Below are 1,646 nucleotides of genomic sequence, written 5' to 3'. Positions count from 1 at the left end.
CTGCAACCTCTGGAAATTCCCGAGTGGAAATGGGAGCATATTTCCATGGATTTTGTGGTAGAATTGCCAAGGTCTAGGCAAAGCCACGACGGTATATGGGTTATCGTGGACAGACTCACAAAGACTGCACACTTCCTACCCGTCCGCATGAATTACAATCTCGACAAGCTGGCTTCACTATACATGGACAACATTGTGAGGCTGCATGGAGTGCCGGTAAGCATCTTATCTGATAGAGATCCGAGGTTCGTCTCGCGCTTTTGGAAGAGCTTTCAAGAGGCCATGGGAACGAAAGTAACCCTAAGTACGGCCTATCATCCTCAAACCGATGGACAAACTGAGAGAACCATACAAACCTTAGAAGATATGCTGCGAGCATGCGCCCTTGAATTCAGTAGCAACTGGAGCACTCATTTACCCTTAATTGAGTTTGCATACAACAACAGCTATCACAGCAGCATCGGAATGGCTCCATACGAGGCTCTTTATGGAATAAAATGTCGGTCACCACTTTACTGGTATGAAGTGGGAGAGAAAGCCGTGGTGGGACCCGAGCTAGTACAAATGACCGTGGACAAGGTTAAAATTGTCCAAGAAAGGCTCAAGGCAGCTCAAGACCGACAGAAGAGCTGGGCAGATCTTAAAAGAAGGCCGGTAGAGTTTAACGTGGGCGAGAAGGCTTATGTGAAAGTCTCGCCTATGAGAGGAGTTGTCCGATTCAGTAAAGCCGGGAAATTGAACCCTCGATATGTTGGACCATTCGAGATCTTGGAAAAATTGGGCACGCTAGCATGCAGGCTTGCACTGCCACCAAACATGTCAAGAATCCACAACGTGTTCCATGTGTATCAACTGAGGAGGTACATTCCAGACCCGAGTCATGTATTAGAAATAGAACCGCTCCTGGTCGAAGGGAACTTGAGAGAAGAACTGAAATACGAAGAAGTCTCTACTAGAATCGTGGACACCAAGGAACAAGTTCTTAGACGACGTATCATTCCCTACGTCAATGTACAGTGGTCCAACCACACAGAGCGAGAAGCAACTTGGGAAGTTGAAGAGAGGATGCGAAAGGAATATCCCTACCTATTTGGAGACCAAGCCAACTCTAGTTTCAAGGACGAAACTTCTCATAAGAAGGGAGGGATGTGAGAACCGAAAATCTTGCACTAATGTAATTAATATTTGTAAGGAAATTTAGCATAAGATTTTTATTATTATACTAAATGAGATATGCTTATGGGAAAATAATTAATGGGAAATCTTTGGTATCAAGATAATAAAATCTACACCAAGGCATAATTATTTTCGAAATTGGGGAAGAGGATTTGTAAGATTGGAATACCATACAAGTTTAAAGAAATTAAGGCATAAATATTTCAAGCAATTTCGAAATTCTCCTAGATTAAATGCCAAGATTTTTGTGGTGGTTAGATGTTTGGTTAATTGGAAGGAAATCATCAAAACTTTGCACCAAAACCGCTGGATCTAGCCACCATATTTTCAAGCCAAATCAAGGGCCATGAGATCAAGAAATCTCACAACTTAGGTAGATGAATTTTCAAAAATTGTCAAGGATATTGAAGTCAAATATTGAGAGATTTGGAGCAAATTTTGGTATGATTTGAGTACCAAGTTTAGGCCCA

General features: G+C 42.2%; 1 protein-coding gene across 1 annotated transcript; it reads left to right on the top strand.

Annotated features, from left to right (window-relative positions):
- Nucleotides 1-465: 465 nt before the first annotated feature.
- Nucleotides 466-1,152, top strand: LOC142537487 (uncharacterized). The gene has a single exon (XM_075642997.1). It carries the CDS (start codon nt 466-468, stop codon nt 1,150-1,152), a length of 687 nt encoding a protein of 228 aa, XP_075499112.1.
- Nucleotides 1,153-1,646: the final 494 nt, after the last annotated feature.

Source organism: Primulina tabacum, chromosome 2, assembly GCF_025594145.1.
Source record: "Primulina tabacum isolate GXHZ01 chromosome 2, ASM2559414v2, whole genome shotgun sequence".
In the NCBI taxonomy this organism is placed as follows: domain Eukaryota; kingdom Viridiplantae; phylum Streptophyta; class Magnoliopsida; order Lamiales; family Gesneriaceae; genus Primulina; species Primulina tabacum.
This window is presented reverse-complemented; position numbering and strand designations above follow the sequence as displayed.